Source organism: Acipenser ruthenus, chromosome 7, assembly GCF_902713425.1.
Source record: "Acipenser ruthenus chromosome 7, fAciRut3.2 maternal haplotype, whole genome shotgun sequence".
NCBI classification, from domain to species: Eukaryota; Metazoa; Chordata; class Actinopteri; order Acipenseriformes; family Acipenseridae; genus Acipenser; species Acipenser ruthenus.
Window position 1 is genome coordinate 33,893,730 of NC_081195.1, and position 24,553 is coordinate 33,918,282.

The 24,553-nt window shown below is 39.5% G+C and overlaps 1 protein-coding gene across 3 annotated transcripts in view; it reads left to right on the forward strand.

The window, feature by feature from the left end:
• The first annotated feature begins 2,176 nt into the window (after nucleotides 1-2,176).
• The window catches only part of LOC117415972 (protein bicaudal D homolog 1-like), a 138,486-nt gene continuing 116,109 nt past the window's right edge, over nucleotides 2,177-24,553 (forward strand). For 2 of the 3 annotated variants that reach the window (XM_034026960.3, XM_059026815.1), the window contains exon 1: nucleotides 3,497-3,970. In XM_034026960.3, the coding sequence (XP_033882851.2) occupies nucleotides 3,761-3,970 (210 nt within the window). In that variant the 5' untranslated portion in view covers nucleotides 3,497-3,760. Of the gene's footprint in view, nucleotides 2,258-3,496; nucleotides 3,971-24,553 lie in introns of those variants that run through there. The other variant, XM_034026958.3, reaches the window with a different exon arrangement.

A 24,553-nucleotide genomic window follows, 5' to 3' on the forward strand; every position in this document is an offset into this window, starting at 1 on the left:
GAGGTAGAGGCGATGGGGCTGATGCTGGCCACTCAGAGGGAGGCTGTGGCGGTGCTGGCTCCCTCTGCTGTGGCGGCTGGGCATGTGCGCGCCGTGCTGCCTTCAGCAGCATAGCGAGAGGCTGCTGGGGGACACCAGCATCCTGCCCTTCTCCCCCCCAAAAATTTTCAGGGGGTTGAGCCTGTAACCCCTCCCCTTCCGGCTCTTGGGGCTGAACCAGCAGGCATTTCCCCTCTGCTGGTGGCTTGGGTCCCAGAGCTGTGGAAGCCCCGACTTGCCTCCCTTTGGGCTGTGGACGCACCGACTCCTCCCTTTTGGGCTGTGGACGCACCGACTCCTCCCTTTTGGGCTGTGGATGTTCGGGCTCCCCCCACTCAGGCGTAGGACGTTCGGGCTCCTCCCACTCAGGCGTAGGACGTTCGGGCTCCTCCCACTCAGGCGTAGGACGTTCGGGCTCCTCCCACTCAGGCGTAGGACGTTCAGGCTCCTTCCGCTTGGGCTGTGGACGCTCAGGCTCCTCCCGTTTGGGCTGTGGACGCTCAGGCTCCTCCCATTTGGGCTGTGGACGCTCAGGCTCCTCCCATTTGGGCTGTGGACGCTCAGGCTCCTCCCGCTCGGGCTGTGGACGCTCAGGCTCCTCCCGCTCGGGCTGTGGAGGCAAAACCAGCAGGCATTCACCCTCTGCTGGTGGAGATGGGGACAGCAGGTACTCACCCTCTGCTGGTGGAGATGGGGACAGCAGGTACTCCTCTGCTGGTGGTCCTGCTACCTGGGCTGCTGTTCCATTTATGGTTGCCTCCAGGTAGCTGAGGACAAACTCCACACCTTCCTCCAAGGTGTTTGGGGTGTGTTCCTCCTGATATGCCTCCCATCTCTCACAGTCCATCATCCACAGAGCCCGGACGACCATGGGCAGAGACTGGGCCTCCAGCCCAGCATTCTCCAGGAACCAGCCCCGCAGTTTGATGGCGTATTCTGCCATTGCCTCTTTTTTTTTTTTTTTTTTTTTCTAAACAAAACCCCTCCTGGTCTGACGCTTGGAGGCGCGGTTATCCCACGATGACACCACGTGTCACAAAGACGGCCGGAGTGGGTGGCGTCAGACCAGAATCAGGAATTCAAACAAAGACAGTGGTTGTGATGAGCTGAGTGCAATGGCTGCACTCAGCGTTTAATAACAAAATAAAAGGTTTAAACAACGGAATACAAAACAGGACACGGCACTTGACGCCAAAATAAACACACAGACAAAACGACTGACACTTAACAAACGGTGCACGGAGACAAACAAACACGGTGAGAACAAACACTATTATATTTACTATCTTCACTTTACGTTTACTCCTCTCTCTCTCACCCGTTCTCCTCTTCCGAACACCCAACCACCACTGAGTGAAAATGTGCATCTATATATACTGTTGTGCTGGGATTCAATTACTAATTAATTATTCACTTGAATCCCAGCACGTGAATTAATTACGTGAAACCCCGTGTTCACATATTATATTTTAAATGCACGTGCGTGATGTGCAATCCCGTGCCTAAATACAAATATACACTTTTTAAATACACGTGAAACACAGACCCGTTTATATCCCGTGTACCAATGACTATACACCAACATTTACACACGCAACATACAACACAGAACACGAATGCACACAGGGGCGGGGCGCTTTGCCACACTCACGTATCCATATATTGGTGTACATATATTCCTAATATAAAACAATATATGTAGCAGTATATGTTACACAACATATTTGTATTCTAAATATAAAACAAATGCCAGGCATATATGTCTTACATATATTGCTGTTAATATATGTAAAATATGTTATTTCTGTGCGGGGTATATTCATTTTTATTTATTGATTTGTATTTATTTAGCACCTAAATATGCTTTATGTATCGCAATATGTTATTGTAATATACCTTAATTGACGCTGCTCCAATCGATGACCTGCGTGGAGTAAGTAGGGAACTTCAATTGCATCCATTTCTTCAGCAATAATAATTGCACGCAATGCGACCTCCACCATGTCGTTGGAGTCTGCACTGGAGATACCTTTCCAAAGTTGTCCTAGCGCCGACTACACAGATCGTGACGTCATGCGCAGACCCCAGTCTACAAAGTTTGTCTGCGCTGCTCCCCGTGAACTCACCCACTGTTGGTATGAGCTGCCAGGGGGCTGCGCGGTCTGTAGCCTCATTGACAGGCAAGTCACCAGATGAGATAGACTGGAGTTAGAAAGAGGTCAGACGCTCATCATTTCCACAATGTAGTAGCCTATATTTATTTTTGTGCACAATAACTGTAAACTTAAAAATCAAGTGTTCCTAATAATTGCACCATACTTTTTTTACTGTGAGCTTTATAGATATCAGCTCATACATCCCCGTTTTCAGAAATTGTGGGGGCTACACTTGCGCAAACAGAACTGCACGAAACTACTTCACAGTCTTGCACAAAGGCTTTTATCCGTTACGTTATTTCTGCAGATATGGTTTGATTTTCGTTACATTTTGTTGCCAATAATGTGGCTGGTGTTTTTTTTTTTTTTTTTTTTTTTAATCTTCTTTCTGCAAGTGAGTGAGAGGCAAGAACATGTTTGATTAATATAACAAATTATTATTTTGTGTATAAAGCACTGGAGAATGTAAATATATGTAATGTAAATTATTGTGTGAAAAGTACATGTTTACATTAACAGATCTGATGTATTAAGATTGCTGAAGAGTTGGGAAACAATGATTATTAGGATTTTAAATGTGGCTCTTACTGGGCACCCAGCCGGCACATACTATTGCAAACGTTTTTCCAGGACTAGCTTAACCAAGTGTTTGTAACCAGCAAGACCAGCAAGCCCTGACCAGCACACAGTGGACAACCCATTGAATTAAACAAACTGCATTAACTTTAACAAATAATACGGCGTATAATAATGGCATTATTACATTAGTTTAATTCAATCACTGCACGGGTCTCCACTCAAACAAACGCGCAACATTACGGACACGATTGGGTGAGGCATACTAAAAAGCTGCACAGTTAACATGTAATTCTCGTAATAAATTAAATAAATCTGCAGTTTCCCCGAAAATGTGTTTTATTTTTTAATTGTATTGTAACTAATTGTCGTCAGGTGTGGCGATGCCAAGTCATGCAATTTTTGTTTTTCTATTTCATAACAAATAACTATAGCTAAAAATGTCTAACGCGTATCCTCGGCAATCTCATTTAAACAAAAGAACTGCGGGGTCTGGCATCTGGAGAGAGAGAGAGAGAGAGAGAGAGAGAGAGAGAGAGAGAGAGAGAGAGAGAGAGAGAGAGAGAGAGAGAGAGAGAGAGAGAGAGAGAGAGAGAGAGAGAGAGAGAGAGAGAGAGAGAGAGAGAGAGAGAGAGAGAGAGAGAGAGAGAGAGAGAGAGAGAGAGAGAGAGAGAGAGACACACAGGGAGGCAACGCTGACGTCACCGGCAGGAGGGTGGCAAAGCGTCTGCTCACTTTGTTACAGATGAAGGGAGAGATGGCGGACCGTTATGAATAAGCAAAAATAAGGATGCTGAGCTGCTAAGACTACAACACGGTTAACCGGAGCAAAAGCAGAACATATGTTCTGGATTTTTTCTCTTAATATTGCGACGCCGGGGTTGCTTTTTTAAAAAAAATAATAATAAAAAGTGGTGGGCATTTACATCAGATTTTTTTCCTTCTCCCACGCGACTATCACTCCATCCATCGCTTGTTGGAAGAAGGCTATGGCTGCAGAGGGGCTGCTGGAAAGTGCTGGTCACAAAGCAGAGATTGAACGGCTGTCCCGGGAGCTGTCTGAAACCACCCAGGAGAAAATCAGGGCTGCTGAATGCGGCTTGGTGGTCCTGGAGGAAAATCAGACCCTAAAGCAGCAGTATACGGATCTGGAAGCGGATTATGACACCCTCAAACATGAGCTGGAGCAGCTCAAAGAGGTAATTACACAGGTAACTTGTACAGCTGCGGGGTGGTAGGGTACGACAGCACGACAGCCTGCGGTGTCCTTGAGCAAAGAATGCGGGCTGTCTTTCAAATCGGTGTGCATGTACACTACCATAAATACATTTACAAAGTGAAAAACATGCAACATACAAACAAGGTGTCGGGTAGATCTGCAGTTTGTTTTATGGGGTACAGTTGCAGCTGGCTTTTGGGGTAACTGTTTTTACCTGGCGGCGACACACTTTTATTTTATTTTACTGAAGCGACCCTCAGAATACTGTGTAACGCAATTTCCTTATTCGTCCGGGGTGGTCTGTGTTTTCGTGAAATACCATGGCAACGAGACAGGCAGAGTGATGAAAACATTGAAGACTATGCATAATGTTGGTAGTGATGTATATGAATGCTTATTTGAAAGAAGTCTTGTTCAAGATTCAACGCACTAACCAACTCTTATCAGGTGTTGGTTATTGTAAGATATGTGGTTATTTATTTATTATCACGGATTCATGAAGTACTGTATTTACATCTAGGGGAGAACAACATATTGGTAATAGTTTTCAGGAGATGTCTAATTATAATGGAGTGTTTGGTTTATGCAGTGGCGCCCAGATGTCAACGTGCAGAAATGCAAGTTCCAAACAAGCCTAATTGACAAGCTATTCAGAAGAACAAATCACCCAGCAACCAATATAAATAACTATTAGATCAAATGACAGTGGGATTGATTGCTTGATATTCTATATAACAGGATTTTGTTAAACTTTGAAATGGGTTTTAAAATACTACTTCAAAGTTGTTACCTTAGGTAATCATTGCTGTATAATACTGTTGTGATGGTAAAAGAAAATGATCTGATTTGCCAGGTTTGTGTGAGGGTCGATTAGCAGTGCATGTAAAAAGTGAGCCACATGGTCTTACTGCAAAATACATTTTCAAAGTGGTTTTTAAATAAAAACATGTGATTTTGTGAATTGCAATGTAAGCATATTTTTATGTATGTGGTCTTGAATATGATTTATAGATAACCAAAAGGGTCTAAATGTAGCATCAAGGCGTATTGCTGTCTGTTGGGCTCAACAATCATGATCCATAAACGACTGGCATTTGAACAGAAGGGTTATTCTTAGTCATAAAACATCGAAATTATTTATCATTCCACAAAGACTGCTTGTCTGCTTTTTATTCTGCATATCATGTAGTGCTGTATATTTTAATGCTATAGGTCAGGGGTTCCCAACCTTTTTACTGTTCAGCTGCATTAGGCACTGCAGGCCTACTATAGGGCACATCCAGCAGCATGTAAACATCCTTTGCAACACTGATTGCTCTAGAGTCTTTTTATTACCAATCTGCAACAAAAATCACACTATACCTGAAAGGTTTAAATATCTGTATATAAAAAAAAAAAAAAAAAAAACCCACACAACACACACACGAAAGGAAGATTACAGCCAAATGCAATACGAAACGTCTATAGGAGGCTACAAATGTATATGACACAGGTTTGGTGAAGATCGGTTGAAAAATCAAGGCAGAACTGAATGACCGACAGCTGGGCAGACATGATCAATGTATAAGGGCTCCCATTTTTAATTAGGACCCCAAAACCTGGACGGGGTTGAACCAACCACCACTGCTTTAGTACAAGATGCAGAAGTGGAACAAGTCATTTTAGGAGGCATGCTTCTATAATGCAGTGTGGAGTAGTGGTTAGGGCTCTAGACTCTTGACTAGAGTGTCGTGGGTTCAGTCCCAGGTGGGGGACACTGCTGCTGTACCCTTGAGCAAGGTATCTTTACCTAGATTGCTCCAATACAAACCCAACTTTATAAATGGGTAATTGTATGTAAAAATAAATGTGATATCTTGTAACAGCTAAGAAATAAATAATAATAATATATTTTATTTTATATGAGAAAAGGAGCAGATAAATACTAAAAGCATAGCAAAGAGTAGTAAAGTATATATAGCTAAGCATATATATATATATATATATATATACACACACACACACACACAGATATATATATATATATATATATATATATACACACACACACACAGATATATTATATATATATGTGTCATTGGAATAAACTCCTACTCAATATAAAACAGTCCCCTACACTACGCAACTTTCGCTCCTCCCTTAAAACACATCTTTTCACCCTAGCTCATCCCACTGTGTGCCCTAGCTCCTAACCCCTGGTCAGGACCTTGCCTGTTTGCCCAACCCTGCCCTAGCCTCTGTTCTCATTGTAGCAACACTCTCTACTTCCTCACCCTTGCCCAAAAAACATACCTTCTTCCTTCAGCCATTTTCTCTTGATTGTACCGTTTAGTTTAAAAATTGTTAAGCGCCTTGGCTAAAGGCGCTATATAAATATAAATAAATAAAAAAATAAAAAAATATATACAGACGTGCTCAAATTTGTTGGTACCCTTACAGCTCATTGAAATAATGCTTCATTCCTCCTGAAAAGTGATGAAATTAAAAGCTATTTTATCATGTATACTTGCATGCCTTTGGTATGTCATAGAATAAAGCAAAGCTGTGAAATGAATTATTGTTTATTCTACAAAGATATTCTAAAATGGCCTGGACACATTTGTTGGTACCCCTTAGAAAAGATAATAAATAATTGGATTATAGTGATATTTCAAACTAATTAGTTTCTTTAATTAGTATCACACATGTCTCCAATCTTGTAATCAGTCATGCAGCCTATTTAAATGGAGAAAAGTAGTCACTGTGCTGTTTGGTATCATTGTGTGCACCACACTGAACATGGACCAGAGAAAGCAAAGGAGAGAGTTGTCTGAGGAGATCAGAAAGAAAATAATAGACAAGCATGGTAAAGGTAAAGGCTACAAGACCATCTCCAAGCAGCTTGATGTTCCTGTGACAACAGTTGCAAATATTATTAAGAAGTTTAAGGTCCATGGAACTGTAGCCAACCTCCCTGGGCGCGTCCGCAAGAGGAAAATCAACGTTAGTTTCTGATCGCACCATCCGTCGCTTTTTGAGCGAAAGTGGGCTCCATGGAAGAAGATCCAGGAGGACTCCACTTTTGACAGAAAAACATAAAAAAGCCAGACTGGAATTTGCTAAAATGCATATTGACAAGCCACAATCCTTCTGGGAGAATGTCCTTTGGACAGATGAGTCAAAACTGGAGCTTTTTGGCAAGTCACATCAGCTCTATGTTCACAGACGAAGAAATGAAGCTTTCAAAGAAAAGAACACCATACCTACAGTGAAATATGGAGGAGGCTCGGTTATGTTTTGGGGCTGCTTTGCTGCGCCTGGCACAGGGTGCCTTGAATCTGTGCAGGGCACAATGAAATCTCAAGACTATCAAGGCATTCTGGAGCGAAACGTGTTGCCCAGCGTCAGAAAGCTCTGTCTCAGTCGCAGGTCATGGGTCCTCCAACAGGATAATGACCCAAAACACACAGCTAAAAGCACCCAAGAATGGATAGGAACAAAACATTGGACTATTCTGAAGTGGCCTTCTTTGAGTTCTGATCTGAATCCTATCGAACATCTATGGAAAGAGCTGAAACTTGCAGTCTGGAGAAGGCACCCATCAAACCTGAGACAGCTGGAGCAGTTTGCTCAGGAAGAGTGGGCCAAACTACCTGTTAACAGGTGCAGAAGTCTCATTGAGAGCTACAGAAAACGTTTGATTGCAGTGATTGCCTCTAAAGGTTGTGCAACAAAATATTAGGTTAGCGGTCCCATCATTTTTGTCCATGCCATTTTCATTTGTTTTATTATTTACAATATTATGTTGAATAAAAAATCAAAAGCAAAGTCTGATTTCTATTAAATATGGAATACACAATGGTGGATGCCAATTACTTTTGTCAGTTTCAAGTTATTTCAGAGAAAATTGTGCATTCTTCGTTTTTTGTGGAGGGGTACCAACAAATTTGAGCACGTCTGTATATATATAAAAAGAAACAAAAACAAAAAAACACACACAAACACGATAAAATCATAGCACAACCATGGAAAAAGCATGGGAAAACTGCAACATTACTGTAGTAAACTTCCAACTATCTAATTCAGAAGCTTCCTTGACCATTAGCTTATCCTCACCTCCCTGGAGAGAGAGGTATTCCATCAAATCAGTTTTCATAGGGAAAAACCCCAGCAACAGTTTCAAATCATGAGGATGTGAATGTTTGGTCAGTTGTCTGATCCACATTTCGATACACATTCTTGAAGCTAGTTTAAACATGTTCATTTTGCAGGGACATGCAAACAAACAGTACCCCCCTTTCCCTTTACACAGCACCCTCTCAGGTCGAGAGGGAGATCTAACACAAAGAATCATTCAATCTCTGGTCACAGGTGATAATGTGTTCGAAGTGACAGAAAACCACATTTGAACATTATTTGATCCTCTTTCGTCTAAATGTTTGCTGTATCCTAGGATACAGTGTAGGGGTGCTTATTACAATGGGGCAGCAGTGTGGAGTAGTGGTTAGGGCTCTGGACTCTTGACCAGAGGGTTGTGGGTTCAATCCCCGATGGGGACACTGCTGTTGTACTTAAATTGCTCCAGTAAAAACCCAACTGTATAAATGGGTAATTGTATGTAAAATAATGTGATATCTTGTAACAATTGTAAGTCGCCCTGGATAAGGGCGTCTGCTAAGAAATAAATAATAATAATAAATAATAATAATGTCAGTCATACGTGGAACACTATGTATGCATAAACCACTGGTGTATCACATGAAGGCAGCATGCTAAATTGATTGTAACTAACAAAATGCAATTCCATTTTATAAAGGAACCTCTGTTTGATATCAGTACTTTCAGCTAGTGTTGTGCTTGCTTGGTCATTTCACCCCTTCTCTCCTGTCAATAACTAGTCAGCTGCTTTCCCTATTGACTGACTGATTTCAGTCAGTAACATGCCATGACCCAGAAGACTGGTCGAGGTGAAATGATCCAGACTCAAGTGGAAGTCTAACATTTCCTGTGAAAAAGGCAGAGAACTGAAATTTCCTTTAACCTAAACTAGTAACAGATATCAGGTTTTAAAATGAAAATGCATGTTTGCTTCAACATATGTAGCCAATGGAAGTCCAAAGCAGGAAGATTTATTTAGTTATTTTGTTAGCTACAATTGCTTGAAAAAAAGTGGTCTGAAGGATCAAGCTACCACACCCAGTCAGTTTGGAAGTCCCTTCTCCTCCTTAAGTGTTCTGCTTCCCCGGATAGTTAAATGGCTCCCTATCTTGTCCAGCTGCGTTCCCCCGGTTATAAGTGCTTGAGGGAGATTACTTGATACATTCATCTCAGTGTGAAGTCTGGCAGAGACTGGCATAATGGCTTTATTTCACCATGCAGTGACCTTGCTTTGTTCTTCGATAAAATAACAGCCCTTCGCTACTTAATGTGGGCGTTTGGACAAAAGATTTTCAGAGAAGCAGTGTTGCCATTTTCTGATGTTAATTAAACTGGAGCATAAGAGAGGCCCCTCCCCTGTCTTTGCAATGGATCAATTTGAAAACATTTCTTTTAAATAGTTTCCTTTCTTAAAGGTCTCTTATGGTACAAAGAATTTATTGCTAATTTGCTCATTTAAAATTCTGTACAAGCTTTTGTACAAGAGAGCTGGTTGTAATAGAGGGAGATTACCAGATTGCATGCAAATGGAAGGGCTGAGAGACTGGGTCTTTACCAGGACTGATAACATGATTATCATCCCCTTCTTTGTGTCTGTCATTGGCCCACCCAGAATTGTTCTGCGATTGGTTGTAAAGTCGGCCCTGCCTAATCGGGATCCTGATAAAAATCAGGATTGCTGCTTAAAATGGTATATAACCCAGGGAGACGGTTTTCCCCAATGCTATTTATGTAGTTTAATTGGGAAGTCACTTTATTTGGTATACAGTATTTTCAAATGATGAATGGAGATCGCTTTTCAGAGCAGTACGGGGACTACGTGATTACCCTGTGACTTGCGTAATTGCGTAAACTAGTGGTTTTTGCCTCGCCTGTCATCATGGCTGAGAAGGGAAAACAAGTTGATTTGCCTCTGGCTCAGAAGACTGAACTGTGGAATGAGCTGGAGTCTCCTGTGGCTTCTCAGGCTGATGTGGCAAAGAAATTTCTCACCTCGTGAAAGGTAAAGAAAGAGTGCACAATTGACTGCTATTTCAAGTGACGCATTTAACATTTACAGGTACTACAGTCATGCTGTAATGTGTTCTGATTCAATTCTTTTTCTTTTCATTTAAAAATAAACAGTACAAAATACTTCTCTCGTGCATGTTGTAAATTATTAATGTAAGTGAGACTAAGGTCCTTTTAAATGCCTCATGGTTCAATGGGACAGCCGCTTATTCAGGATGCTTGTTCTGTTAATTAAAATAGAAACGTTTCTTAATGTCTTCTGAGAAATGATGTGATTTAGGCACGACAATTGGTCTTTACAGTATGTTTGGTCTTAACCTGTGTGTGCCAGGTAAAATGACAGGGACTTGAGACGACTTGAATTTGAAAGCATAACATTTCTGTTGAGTCTCCAAAAAAAGTCCACATGCAAGACTTTTTTGCTCCAACACAGTCCACTACTGCACTGCACATTTAATTTCTATTGTAACTTCAAATTTTACTTTCTTTTTATATTGTTTGAGCAAATGGACACATGCATTTTGCTACTGTGTAAATTTACCTGACACAAATGCAAATGTATACAGCAGTAATACCCTTTATCTTTCTAAACAAGGGGTAACAAAAGCTGAGCCTCAACACAATAATTGTGTGCGTATAGTAATTGTTACAGCTGTGTATAATGGTATTTAAAACAGGATTAATTTATCTGAATTTTTACATATCCACCCTTACTGTGGTCCCACCACAGTCAGATACACGATGGACTGTATCTGGAATAAACCTTGTCCAATTGTAAAAGTAATTATCAACATTTAGTACAAGTTATTAGGAGTATCAGATGGTGGAAATGTATGGGCAGTGTCTCTGTAACTTAATTTACATGCATCTTGAGAACCACTTATCCAGTGATGAAGCTTTGTGCACACTTTCTTTTTAGCATGGATTGTGAGTAACACAATCCAGGGACATAAGAGTCATAGGTGTGATTTACACGGGGGACTGTCCCGATCTCTTTTTCAATGAGAGGGAAATGTCCCCCTCACATTGCAGCAGTCCTGAAACTTCCATTTCTAAAGCATTTATTTATAAAGTCACTAGTCAGTATAGCAGTCTCCACTACAGCCTAGCAGAAACTCCAATCAGCTGAAACAGCATTGGCAGGCAATGCAGTATGAGTGATCTCAAACAGAGAGCCCGATTATTAAAATAACCATTTCATTTTGAAGAGGGAGTTCATGATTGCAAAAAAGGAGTCAAACAATGAAATTAATAACATTTTAAAATAAATGTTAGTTTTATGCCCTAGCTAGAGACCCCCAGGATCATGTATCAGTTTTTAAAGTAACTGTTGGTGAAATCACAATTATTACTGCCTAATTATGGTCAATATCCCAAGTGTCTTAAGAAATTGAAGTTTTATGTGAAATGTTAGACTTTTTCTGAATTTCTTGGTGTAGTACAAAACAGCCCAGAGAAATAGTTCAAACAGTTAAACTTTTTAAACTTGAGTGATGTAGTATTTGGCAGTGTTTACAAAAATGTTCCATTGAATTAAAATGTCAAAATCTAAACAAAAAGTAATTCTGTTGTACAGTCTATAGCACAGAAACAAGTCCTGCATGATGCAGGAATTAACGTTTCAGAAGAAAACCTTCTTGAGCATTCTTGAATTTTTTTAAATCAGTTTTGTACCACATAAATATATATAAAATTAACTCTAATTACAATAAAATACATTTTTGCTGTTGTCTTCTCTTACAAACAGTTTAAAAAAACCCCACAAAAATCATTGTCTGCTCAACTCTTCTGCACTCTTCCAGTTCTAAACACACACTGAAACAAGACAAGTGCTTCAGCCACTCCCTTTATATACGCTCCCTGCAAAGCATCATGGGAGACCTTGCCTTAAAAACACTGCATTCCAATCTATTCAATCCCTTAATGTTATTAAAAAATAATGTTTGATCTATGTTCCTGAACATATAATCTGACTAACAGTATAACAATGTTGCACTTCTGTGTAAATAAAGCTATTTAAAAAAAAAAAAATCAAACATCCTAATCAACAAAATACAAACAACTGTAACAAATATAACCCACGTTTCAGTACAAACTGATACTGTGATCCGAATTGTCGATAGTACCCAAGTGTTTTTTGTTGAAGTTAATGATTTCAGTCTGTTTATAATTTGTATTGTAAAGAATAAGAAGAAGAAGAAGAAAAAATGTCGATGTTGTTTACCAGCTGTAGCAATCAGAATGTTTTTTTTTTTTTTTATTAAAATAGAAAAGATCCTAACACTAATTTTTATGTAGAAATTTCACAGAAATATGGTTGTTTTTCGTTCAGTTTTGTAACAGGCGCTTTAACAACAGTGCATTTAATTCATCAAAACAACAAGTCTTTAAAAAGATCAACCATATATCATTTTCAGTCCTTGGCCTAGATTAAATCAAATTTATAGCACTGTCATGACTATACTTTATAATGGCTATGGTGCCTCCATAAATCAGGACCATAAATTCCCACAATGCTCATGAAACATTTCTAACCTCTTATACGTGGGTATTATATCTAAGAATGAAAAAGTCATACAACCAAAGCACACAAGCGTATGTGGATTTTTGTAAACGTTTTTAATTTAGGATTAAACATGTACAATTGTTAAATATACTGGGAATATTTGTATCCTATAAGTAATTTTGAAGAGTGTGGTTGCTTTTTGTTAGTACATTAATGTGTATGAGACTGTGAAAAAAATGTGTGTATATGGAAAATACTTCAAATAAATTACCTTATACTGTACACTTCCATCTGTATACACTATACAAAACATACGCATGTTAATGAAAACGAAAGAGCTACTGGATTAAATATCGAAATAAAAAAATTATGACACGCATTCGCAAAGTCTAATTGATGAATAAAAACTGCATGTGTTCCTGACACTACCACAGACAAACTCTAATTTATAATAAAAAAAATAGTTAGTTACTTTCTTGCATCAATACATCAGAAAAACACTGGATGCAATGCAAAGTTTCAGCAGGAAAACAGATGTCTTTGTATTAGTGCTGGGACGAGCACAGGATTTTCATGTTTGGATGTTCGCTCATAATTTAAATATTTTTTCGGATAGTCATTCGTTTTTCAAAAAGTAATGAAAGCCATTCTATTGCTCTGAGCGCAGGCAGAGACAGCAGAGCAGCAGATGCGGGGGGCGTGGCCGTGGCTCCTCTGTGTATGTGCCTTTATTTTACAGCAAGACCTTACAATATGTAACACGTTAAAATAGAAAAATATCCCAGGAGTAAAGAATATGTTGTGTAGTACTTACTTTACCCCAGTGAATTAAATAGCAGTTCAAGTTAAACATTGTTTTGTTTATTACTGAAATAAATAGTACATAGTACAAAGTTGACACAGCATTTTATTATTATATTTTTCATTCCTTGCCATTGCCGTTTCTTCACAGTAAACAGTGGCCATAGACACGTTTTCATAAAGTAATAACACAAGGTTTACTTGTGCCTTTTTGTAGCTGAACAAGCAAACAAAAACTGAAATTTAAACTTTAAACACTACTTGAAATAAAACGTGGACATGGTGTTGTAAAATGAAGGTGAAAAAAACTCACCGTTTTGCTTCTCGTTTATTACATTCCACATAACAGAAAGTGGCAACAAAAAAGAAATAATATCAGGGCTAGAAGTTCACTTTTTAAGGCAGTAGTGAGGATTTGCTACCTGCCTGGAAAGTAGGTAGCAAAATGGTTTTATTCGGTAGCGGTTTATTCGACTAATAATTATATATAAAAATAATTTTAAAAATAAACACCTACCTACTGTTTTAAATAGACTGAGTAACCCAAACTGTCACACAGTAGGCCTATATTTAAATCATAAATTATTTTTTGAAACCACCTTATGCTCAACTAAGTAATGGAACTAATGCAGTTCCTTGTCGAAATATATTTTGCTTTATCTTTAAGTTCTACAAGAATGCAACCAACTGTCATCTAAGCATTTGATATGCCATCAGTATGGTTAACGCGGTTATGTTTCATCGGTGCAAATTAAGTGGTACAAGATTTCGGTAACTAACATATCATACATACCTATAAAGACAGCGATTAAAAAATAAATAAATAATAATAAAAAAAGGCTGTTTTTGAAAATGAAAGCTAATTCCACCACAGTACACCTACATTTAGAAGATTCATGCAATGTGTTATACTAACTGGTTTGTTCATAAATATGTGTGCTCACACCCTGCCTTTTCACTGTACAATTTACTAAAGAAATTTACCAAAAAGTAATAACAGAATAATGGATATCAACCAAGGTTTAAAAAAAAATACATTGAGCTTGTCTCTCCCCCCTCTCCCTGCTCCTCCTACCCCCACTATCACCTCTCGCCGTAACCTCCGCTCTCTCTCCCACTCTGTCCTTGCCTCCACTGCTCTCTCTCACCTCCCTCCTATCGACTCCTTTTCACAACTCTCTGTAGACTCTGCTACCTGCACCCTCTTCTCCTCACTCACCTCCTACCTCGACTCCCTCTGTCCCCTCACCTCCCAACCTGCTCGCCCCTCCCCTCCCCATCCCTGGCTCTCCTCTGCTCTCCGCTCGGCAAGAATCACACTGCGATCTGCTGAAAAGAAATGGAAGAGAACCAAACTCCCTGCTGCCCTAAACCTTTACCGCACTCTCCTCTCCTCCTTCTCCTCTATTCTCTCCTCTGCTAAATGTGCTTATTTCCAATCTGTAATCCAAGCCTCCACTAACAACCCACGTAAACTATTCTCTACCTTCTCCTCCCTCCTAAACCCTCCCCCCTCCTCCTCCCTCCTGTATCTCCCCTGATGACTTTGCCTCCTTCTTCTCTTCTAAAATCTCAGATATCCGCAAACTCTTTAACACCTCTCCCTCCCACGCACCCCCTCCTGCTCCAACCCCTACACCGCCAGCTCTCTGCTTTCCTGTCCAACCACTCTCTGCTTGACCCTCTCCAATCTGGCTTCCGCTCTGCTCACTCCACTGAAACCGCCCTCCTGTCTGTCACCAACTCACTTAAGTGTGCCCGAGCTGCCTCTCTCTCTCCTCTGTCCTAATTCTCCTCGACCTCTCTGCTGCCTTTGACACTGTTGATCACTCTATTCTACTATCATCTGTTACTGACCTGGGGATCTCTGGCACTGCTCTGGCCTGGTTCTCCTCCTACCTCTCCAACCACACTTACCAGGTAACCTGGCGTGGAGCAACCTCCACACCTCACCCTCTCTTAACAGGAGTCCCCCAAGGGTCAGTCTTGGGTCCTCTCCTATTCTCTCTCTACACCCGCTCCCTGGGCCCCCTCATCGCATCCTATGGTTTCTCATACCATTTCTATGCTGATGATGCTCAGATTTTCCTCTCCTTCCCCACCTCTGACTCCACCATCTCCTCCCGTATCTCTACCTGTCTGTCTGCTATTTCCTCCTGGATGCACTCTCATTACCTCAAACTCAACCTCTCTAAATCTGACCTCCTTTTCTTTCCCTCCTCCTATCTCTCTATCTCTGTTCCTCTGGAATCTACCACACTCTCTGCCTCTTCCTCAGCTAAGGACCTTGGAGTCACCCTGGACCCCTGCCTCTCTTATTCCCAGCACATCTCCACTCGGCACGCACTTGCCGATTCTTCCTGAGCAACATCCGAAGAATCCGACCCTTCCTCACCAACTATGCCACCCAGCTCCTGGTCCAGGCCCTGGTACTCTCCCTGGTCTGCTAAGAAATAAATAATAATAATAATAATAATAATAATAATAATAGTTAGCTGTGTGTGTGTATACATTGTTGTTCTGTAGTACTGTAGGTATTTGTACTCCACTGTCCAATACGATTTGCATTGTGGGGCAGTACAAACCTCAGTCATCTATCGGGAAGCTCTGTTATCAATGATTTCCCACTTTATGAAAGATGCTAATAAATGTACATGTTAAAAAAAAAATAATACCAGTAATTATGTACGTGTTCACTCAGGGTCGGTCATAGTTTGGGGTAGCAAAATGCTACCAAATATACTTATAACAAAATATAACTTTGATCCTTGATATACAGTCTATATAAAAATTGCTAAACAACATTTTCAGGAAGTTGGTTATTGTTTAAGCGAGGCATTTCAGAGAGATGTGCTTGTCTTTTTCCTGTCCCATGAGATTCTGACTCGCTCTAAAGCAGCACAACGCGTTTTTGTGTGTGCGCATAATCTGGTTTGTTTTCTTTTTGCTGTCTAAGAGCTGCTGTGCTGATCATGTGTTTATGTATTAGCAGTTTGGGCGAGAGCGCTGTGAAGTGAAGCCAAGCGGTTCTCGTGCAGTTTGGGCGAGAGCGTTGTGAAGTGAAGCCAAGCGGTTCTCGTGCAGTTTGGGCGAGAGCGTTGTGAAGTGAAGCCGAGCGGTTCTCGTGCAGTTTGGGCGAGAGCGTTGTGAAGTGAAGCCGAGCGGTTCTTGTGCAGTTTGGGCGAGAGCGTTGTGAAGTGAAGCCGAGCGGTTCTCGTGCAGTTTGGGCGAGAGCGCTGTGAAGTGAAGCCGAGCGGTTCTCATGCAGTTTGGGCGAGAGCGTTGTGAAGTGAAGCCGAGCGGTTCTCGTGCAGTTTGGGCGAGAGCGCTGTGAAGTGAAGCCGAGCGGTTCTTGTGCAGTTTGGGCGAGAGCGTTGTGAAGTGAAGCCGAGCGGTTCTCGTGCAGTTTGGGCGAGAGCGCTGTGAAGTGAAGCCGAGTGGTTCTCATGCAGTTTGGGCGAGAGCGTTGTGAAGTGAAGCCGAGCGGTTCTCATGCAGTTTGGACGAGAGCACTGTGAAGTGAAGCTGAGTGGTTCTGGCTGCTCAAACTGTGTGAAAATGTCTCTTCTATAATAAGAGACACCCTTCACACGACGTATTAACTTCTATAAATCACACAAATGAAGATTGTACTCAGAAATAGCTTTAAAATGAAAAACATTTAGATTTTTGTAAAAAAAATAACTTAACAGTCCTACTTCTCCGGTTCTGAAATAGTTCAGAATCTACTATCGATAGTACTCGGTCAACTAATACCCAATCTGTGGCAGTAAATTCTGGTTTAGACGAAGCTATCACTTGGTATCTCGGCATGTTATAAATGCACCCTACTTTTAAAATTCATTTCTGCTCAGACATGACATGTGCATTACAGCTCCAACGTGACCGCTGCCGATCAAACTAGCGTGCCTCAGGGTGAATTGTTTGATTATCTCATGAGCATTGAGACATATGCGGCGACCGATATGGTGAGAGAGGGGAGGGAGATTAAGGTAGAATATGTCACTGTAGACAAGATACCAGACAGTACCACCAACCAGACCACACAGTACTGTGGATCTGCGTGACGTACAGTAGCCATCCTCTGGGATGATAACCCCAACAAGAGACAGAGCGTGTGGGTAGCCCACAATACCTTGGTGTGTAACTGGGCACCTCTTGTTAAGCATAAATACTCCACATTCCAAAATACTCTCTGCTACACTATTAATGTCCTGTTACATAATTAACTATATACAATTGAGACAGATTTTACACATTAAAACAATTAAAAAAAAAAAAATACCACAAATGACTGCTGGAACCTCGCTCCAATACCAAGAATAACCATATGGTTATTCTTGTATTTATAGTAAAAGTGAATGCATTCAAAAGAGATGCACTCTCTTTTTGATTGCAGAATCTCTTTGGAATCCCTAAATATTGAACGTATTCTGAACGTCTGTACCCAAGGGCTCCCTGGCTGACGGTAGCTCGGGCAATTTCAAATGAAAAATGTTCGGTATACTGAACAAAAGCACCGAGGAGGCTAAACCAGGGTACACATTGATATATATTGGAATCTACCCTAGGTACATTGCGATAGTACCTCGGTCGACAAATACCCAGTCTGCCCTACTGCCACAGACCCTGAATAATGCATGCAGGCATTAGTTATTAAACACAAAAGTGCTTTTTTATTTGGAATTTCGGTAATATTTTCTTCTGAGAAGCTAGTGTCAAGTTCATTAAAATTTCAATAGTACGATGATATATACTATACGTCAGTGTACAATTGGACATGATTACGGGTAAGTGCAGTTTTATGTTCAGGAATGTGCACGACTAATAAGGGTGTAAAAAAGGTGCCAATTTAGAAACTTTGATCTTCATTTCTACTGGATTAGGGGAGCTGCCGGGCATTGTTTGTCAGGTTGTCAAGTCGTAAATGCCATTTTCATTGCTGTTTTTTACAGAAAGTTGATAAAGGGCTGTTTTTCACACTGAAGAGCAGGGTTAGACTCTTTAGTTGTGTCAGTATCCAAACATTTTAAAATTTAAATGACGACAGTATTTAGTCACGCCTTTGTTTGGCAAAATTGAATCAACACCATTGAGTGTGTCAGAATCTGAGGGTGAGTGGAGTCTGTGTGTCTTTAGATATGTCTAGATTAAAGCTAATTATCCGTTGACTTCTTTCCATGTATACATTGAAAGCAAGGTTAATCAAGCTGTGGTGACTGCAGGGCAATTAAGTTGAAGCTGTCTGAAGTCATGCACAGTTATTACAGCAAAGTGATGCACTGCCCTGAAATGGAAGAAGATTTGTGTGTGATGATGTGGAATCTTAAACATGTTAACTAGGTAAGCATGCCTCCTCGGGTTTACAGTGTAGGTCAAGACATTGTAGACTGGCTTGTGGACTGTGAAAAATGCTTGTGTACTGTAAAATAAATTAGATGTAAGATACTTACACTATATCTGGTATATTTTTGAAGCATTTACTCCAGTTTACTCCAAGCAAGCCTACACACACTCTTAACAGCCTGTTCAGCTAATCAGAGGTTTACCTACACTATGGTGGCGACCACTCAGAATACAATACAGTACATAGTTAGGCAGCATTTGCCATGTGAGCTCAGTCGCACATAAACAACACTGGTAGACAGTCTGCAAAGAGTAGATGAAACTCGAGGGGCCTCCTTTTAAAATCAATAAACTGCCCCTTGGCATTTTAAAGGGAATGGTGGTGGAAACCTGTCATAGTTTAATGAGATCATGCTCATAACATGCATTAGACTAGTTCACTATGCTTTTACAATGGTAAACTGGATAAGGACGTCTGCTAAGAAATAAATAATAATAATAATAATAATAATAGTAATAATAATAATAATAATAGTAATAATAATAATAATAATAATAATAATAATAATAATAATAATAATAATAATAATAATAATAACAAGATCCAACATTTTAAAACCAATGCATGCACATACAGAGGGTTTTCATAATCGCACGGTAAATGAAAGTCTATGACACTGAGAGTTTATCAGATATAGCCAAATGCAATCACACACGTCTACAGGAGACAAGAAGTGTATGATAGGAGCCTGCCGAAGATTGATGTAAAAACAAGGCAGTTATCGTGTCCATGTAAAATGTGACTGACATACAGTACAGACAGACACAATAAGCGTATTACTTGAAGAGAACCTTAAAAAAAGAATTTACAGTGTATGTAAGATTAACAGAAATCACATATTCTGCTACAGTAAACTCTTTTACTGAGGCTGGCCAAGTCTTGTGACAGTTCTCATTGAAAATCAGGGAAGGTTGTTGGTGTTTTGGTCAGTGTCCAACCTGAAGATTAACTTTCCTACCCTGGCACAGAGGCAGGACATCTTAATAGAAACAAATGCAAATGTGTCAAATAATTTACCACCTACATGTGTACAATAAAACTGGACTGATCTGCATACTTTGGGGTTCGAAATTGTATTGAGATGCAGTTGCACAGATTTATATTTCTTCTATGATTTATGTCAAATCATCTCAATAATCTAATCCCAGAACTGAATGATCTGAACGATTAAATTACATTTCTTCAGGCTACAAAGAAATATAGGAATATAGTGAAGGTTTGCAGTTCATAAGATCCTAAATACAAAAAGAGGAAGTTTATTGTGGGAGTAATGTCAAAATTCAAGTAGGAATCTCTGTCTATCAGCGCGTTACTGGTTATTGGAATAATTGGTTACACAAACAATTATTGATAATGATAAACTAGAAATCTATTTCCTACTGTGCTATATTTAAAGTTGAAATAAATCACCTACAATATGATTTATAAAGATGGTTATCACAGAAGGGACATGATTGTTATTAACATAGTTTAGCTTGAATTTTACATTCGTGCCTGTTCAGGAAACTGCCTGTGCATAACCAATGATCCATACAGAACACATATAGGCTGTAACATTCACACTAAAAGAACATGTACTCAGAGATATATGAATGGTTATCAGTGCTGATTTCAACCACCAATTCTACTGCTTTTTCATGTCGATGAATAGTTTAAAGATCTCCAACAGAGGGATCATTGAAGAAACAATTAGACCCTGCTCTGGGACTAACCTTGATGGCCAAACCAGTATCTTCTTATTTCCAATCTTCTTTTCTTATTGGTTATATAGATGTTTGCTATCTTTCCATAATAAGCACAATGTGTTGTGCTATCTTCTATTTCTACACAGCTAAAAAACCCTCTATTCAATCAATATCCATTTAGAACCCTGTTCTCATGTCCAGTGCTTAGATTCCGGTATAGTATCAGATATTAAGGGTGCTGTAGCTGATTTCACACTGAGTTGTGGCTTCGGTAATGTCAGTCTTGAGCGAAAGCAATAATGAACAAAGCGGAGATGCGTGCATGAGACATTTCCAGCCTTGTACAAGTAGTTGCTTGGCTGAGCTCCAAGGATGGGCAACTGACACATGCTCTATGATGTAATACTGAGATCACATTTTTATTAGTTTTTGTTCTTGAAGAAAAACAAAAATGGACAGGTTAAGTAGTGGTGTATTGTATTACTAGTCGTAGTTTTAGAACGCACATTCATTATATATGATGTGTTCCTAGCAGAGCAATACTGTATTTGATATGCCCCAATAAACAGCCAGTTTTGACAGCAGAGATTACAGCTGTTTAACAAGTGAGAGCATGTTTGAGTCAGATCTGGTGGAGTCTGCACACGTGGCTGGAGGGTTTTAATAACCCAATACTGTAAGCTTTTCTTTTTGTTGATTTTAGGTACAAACCCAGTGTGTGTACCATCTTGTAAACAGGAAAAAAACATGTAATCCGTCTGTGATGCACCCCTGAACAACAAATCATGGTTAACGCTTTATATGCTTGATGCTCATGATGTTGAGATCTTTTCCTATTCTAATCTCTTCCTCTGTTACCAACACATACACTGTAAATGTTCTCCATAGGAATTTACTTGGGGAATAGCTGTCATAATTTGAGCTTTCTTAAATGTGCACAGGTACCAAAGACATGTGGATAAGAGTTTCTGAGTGAGGTGCTGTGTTCAAAATTCATGTCCACTACTGACTGTATATCCCAGCCTGTGTTTTTGATTTCACTGCAGCATAGTCTATGGATATGCACATAACTCGCCCATTTGTTCCATAGCAGTGAGCATGCTGCCAGATATCAAGCACTGTGAACATTTGCTGCCTCATATTACTGTAGCTGGTGAAGTGAAGTCCACAATCAAAGCCTAGATCGCAGCAGTCTTTTAAAAAATCTCTCAAGAAACATTAAGCTCCATTAGCCAGTGTTTAGTGACTCAGCACACACAGGTAGCTGTGCTCCAAACTGTTTTCAAACTCTTTTATGCCACAGAAACACAATGGGACAGTCTTATTAAGGTTTTAGGCCAGAATGCAATGAGTACTGTGGTTTTTTTTTTGGTTTTTTTTGTGAAATATTAACATTACTGAGGGACATGCCCCAGCACTTTTATATAGAGAAGCTGTCTGAATATCTCTTACCTGTATGTCTACAGAGTTGTTGGGTGAGATTGAAATTGGAAAATGATTTATTGCCAGTCATTCAGTAACAAACAAGACACAACCGATGTAGGACCGTCAATCAGGCAAAGACGTCATATACATTGTGACGTGAAGAGCCCTCTTTTCACATGTGAATATAAAACTGTCCAGTTTAATATAGAAGATGTCAAGCTAAATAAAGCAGATTAAGGAATTGACGCAGTTCAGGCTCTGTAATCCAAGGCAGGATAAAACATTCTTGTGTGCCTTAACAGACTGGCTATATTTCTGTCTTCATAAGAAACCAAATGAAGTTAGAGAGGAACCCTCAAAATACTATAAAAATGAAGTGAAGCTCACCCTGATTATTTCACGATCAGACTTTCATTAAAATACTGAATTAGTGAAGGGCCCTTATGCAGTTATGTACACTAGATGAGAACATCGTAATGGATACTCCATTGTGATCTGAGTACTCAGAACAACCCTAATCTCTAAATGACTCTCTCAAGCCTTCCAGCAGACTGGAACAAAGTGAAGGTGGTGGTTAAAATGTACAAGAATCCGACAGTTTTATTGAGCGTGTTTTGTGAATAAATGAGCATTTTTTTGTGTATCGGGGAGTGTATATTTTTTTTATTTTATACAACAACTGTTTAGAGTAGTACATTGAACAAGTGTTTGACACTGCTGAGCATTTTGGAATGCTTTTATTCAGAAAACATAATTATGAATCGGGCGGTTCCACATAACTGTGTTGCTAAGCAGATCTGAAGCTTTAGCTAAGGAAAGGAATTCTCCAAATTGAGCTGTTTAATTTAGGTTTGAACATACTTCTTAATTCATGGGATACCTACAGTACTCAATGGCGTATCCTCTGTTTGTCTGGTTTATTTTAGGAGAAATACTGTGTAGGCATTAAAAATGGTCCAAGTGGGCATGAAAAATATTTCATGTATTAAAATATGAACTATAGAGTTAATAATTCATCACTGACTGCTGTTCTTTTTTCAAACAATGAAGAAACCCTGTTGTTATTATCGTGGAATAGCCTTTCCAAGGCTGGGTGACAGCTAAGAGTATAAATTGGCACAGTCACTACAGATGCATTACATGTTTTTTCATATCAGAGAGTAGTTATGGGAAAATAATCAATATCTCTGTAGATACCCATTTCCCTGCTCCGTGTAGCGCCTCCGCAATTCTGTTTTTCCGGAATTACATTTGCTGGTACAGAAAAAAAAGTATAGATATAGCTATTTTTCTTTAATCCGTATAATTTTGAAATTCCAAGCCAAGCTAATTGCTCATTTACTGTATGTAGTATTATACTCATGTAGACATAAACATGCACCAAAGTTAAAAATGTTTATATCTGGTAATGGTTAAGTTTTAGTGTCCAGTTCAATGACTGATATGCGTATTGTCAGTTTAGATCAAGTGCTGATTTGCTTTAATCTTTAAATTTTTCTATCAGGATTAATTTGTGTACCCCCCAATCATTCTATTAACTAACAGTATGGCGTAGAGAAGGTGAAAGCAGTTAATGTTATGTACTTGGGCCAATTCCATTGAAATTCAACATGCCCTGGGCTCCAGTGACTCAGAGTAATGTTTCATTCCATGGTTGAAATCGCAAAAGGAAAATTATTCTGATCATATTGACCTTATAGGAGGCCATTCTGATATGTTTCAATGGCCATTTTATGGCGTGACTGTGCAGTGTTGGGTGGTTTTGATGGTATCAGACAGGAAATTAACAAAAGGATTCAGCCACAAATAATGGATAAAGCATTTAAAAACCCTTGTAATTGGATATTTCATCACAGCTTTTGTTCTGTTGACTTATTTTTTTTTCCTGTGGAACGTTTTTAAGCAGGGACTATAAATTCCAAAGACTTATTTTTTCATAACTCACTTAGGTTCTGTCCTAAGGATGATGCATACAAATGAAGTAATATCTGCCCTTGCAGATGGAGATACTGACACTCTTATTAAACAATTGAAAAGGTAACGAAGAAGTCAAATACTGGGATCTATATTAATGATCTAAGTTACAGAGGAAATAACTCTTTAACTGTGTGTTAATTTTGCTGGTGTTCTCCCATACAGGGGTGACACCCCCTTAATAACATCATTAAGAAACAGGGAGGTCTGTAAAATAGCAGGTTTCTATTATTATGATTATTGTTATTAATATTTATTTATTTGGCTGACGCCTTAATCCAAGGCAATTTAAGGCAATTTATTATTTATAACTAAGTGCAAATAATACTACTGAAATACAATATGAAATAGGGTGCAACAAGTTAAGATTACAACAAGTTAGTGCAATAGTGCAAGGATAGTGCATCAGCTGAATGCGTTGACGGTGTTAAGACCAGCTCCTGCAACAATTGCACCTGCACCATGAAACTTTTGTATAAAACTCATTCTCATTCCAATGTCCAATATGCAACTGGACATTCCCTTCTAAAAGTTTAAAAAGTAAATTTTCCCAATAATGCTTTCAGTCTGGTTTATTACACCTTGCTACACCTTGCTATACTTTTATTATGGAAAACT